Genomic DNA, 1,773 nt, shown 5'->3' with positions numbered 1-1,773 from the left:
AGTTGTTAAGATATCGTCATAATTTTCGATATATATATACTGATAGATGAAACATTCTAGTAAGTAGTGACGTAAAAAAAAACTTTAATAAATGATTTATTATAAATTTGATCCGTTGTTTGGATCTGAGATTTTTGTGGTCAAAATATTCCCATATTTAGGACCTCGATTCTGGAAAAGTTTTTCCTCCTACATCAAAAATGCCAAGTCCATCCTATATAACAGCTACGGAAGGCTGCAAAACCACTTTATTGTAACATTTAAAATCATTTATAACCTTATGATAGATTTTTTAGAAATGTGTGCATTTTCTATATATATATATATATGACATTCCAATATGGCAGGCGTTACCTTAGCAACACCAAAGAATTTTCAAAATTTTACTAGATCTACATGACTTAATTCTCCACTCTTTTTATATATTGATGCTACCCAATGATGCTACTGCTACCACATTTGTAAGCTTAGTTTCTTCTCTTCTTAACGATTTTCAAAATTCTCCCCGCATCATGCCTTAAACCGGCAGTGGACGCTCCGTCTAAGTCTAAACGAAGCTTGAGTGCCGTGAACGTAGCGTCAACAGAGCCTGCAAACTGCATTCAGGGCGCCGTGAACGTAGCCACTGCGTATATTTTAATGCTTTTAAACATTAAATGCACTAATGCACAACTATTATTTTCTTTTAAAAAGTCACCTCTTCCACCGAAATGGGCATGCAAATTCTGTACTCCCTCAGCAACATCTTGAGAAACTCTTTGCTTCAAATACACCTCAGCTTGATGAGAAAATTGCAACCAATTATGTCACAGAAGCAGGCCAAACTTGATATGTGCAATGGCAATAGGTCACCAAAGAGAGTTGATGGACTCCAAAAGCCTAGATCTAGATTCTAGGCCTATTGAATAATTATATAATATTGCATTATAGGATAAAATGGCTTATAATTTCAATTTGTCCACTGTAGATCTAGATCTAGAAATCTTGTTCGGAGAAGCCTTAGTATAGAAATGGAGTAGATCTAGATCTAGACTAGATCTAATCTAGATTTAGATTTAGATTCTAATCTAGTCCAGATAGTGTCAGGTGCTCCTTATTATTATCGGCCTTTCATTATTATCAGTCAAGACATCTTCTACTTGTCAATGTCATACCATCCAACTGTTTCCAGTATTCTATTCTTTACAACTTTTGAAAGTCTACTTAAAAAAACAACAACATCTACACAACTGTCGATGTGTTGTGTGTCAGTGTCAACAGAATCGTGCTGAATTTGACTTATAATCGAACCTCATCCAAACCACTCAGTCAAGATTTGTGGAACCTGAAGACAGACACAGCCTTCAACAGTGTTTACAGTTTCCAATGTTCGCGTCGGGCTATACTCTAACACAGAAATCCTCCAAAGCATGTGCAACAAACCTGCGGCTGTTTGCACTGAACAAAACAAATCAAAGCCTTTCCTCTCAATCAACAACACCCTTTTGCCATTGATCCACACGAGCAAGCCCTTGTGTTTTGCACAATGGGGGTGAACTACGAGTTTCTAAGAGTCGTCTCCCGTCTAACAACACTTCCTAACCAAAGGGGGAAAACTGAGAGGAAAAAAAGATTGTGGAATTCATGGATTGGGTGGTCTCCCGGAAAAATCAAGGACCTTACAACAACCTTACTGTAGGCCTACCTCCTTGGTTTCTTTATATAATATTATTATGTGTCTTATCGTCTCTTTCTCTCTTTCTCTCTCTCTCTCCTCTCTCTCTCTCTCTCTCT

The 1,773-nt window shown here is 37.2% G+C and overlaps 1 protein-coding gene across 1 annotated transcript in view; it reads right to left on the bottom strand.

The window, feature by feature from the left end:
* LOC101864448 (cytoplasmic phosphatidylinositol transfer protein 1) overlaps positions 1-879 on the bottom strand; it is a gene marked incomplete at its 5' end in the record, with an annotated part of 15,215 nt that extends 14,336 nt beyond the window's left edge. Inside the window, 1 exon segment of the mRNA XM_005095308.3 lies at positions 698-879. Within this exon segment, the coding sequence (XP_005095365.1) occupies positions 698-745 (48 nt within the window).
* Positions 880-1,773: the final 894 nt, after the last annotated feature.

Source organism: Aplysia californica, unplaced genomic scaffold (genome assembly GCF_000002075.1).
Source record: "Aplysia californica isolate F4 #8 unplaced genomic scaffold, AplCal3.0 scaffold00100, whole genome shotgun sequence".
Lineage (NCBI taxonomy): Eukaryota > Metazoa > Mollusca > Gastropoda > Aplysiida > Aplysiidae > Aplysia > Aplysia californica.
Note: the sequence above shows the minus strand (reverse complement) of the source record. Positions and strands in the feature narration are given on the sequence as shown.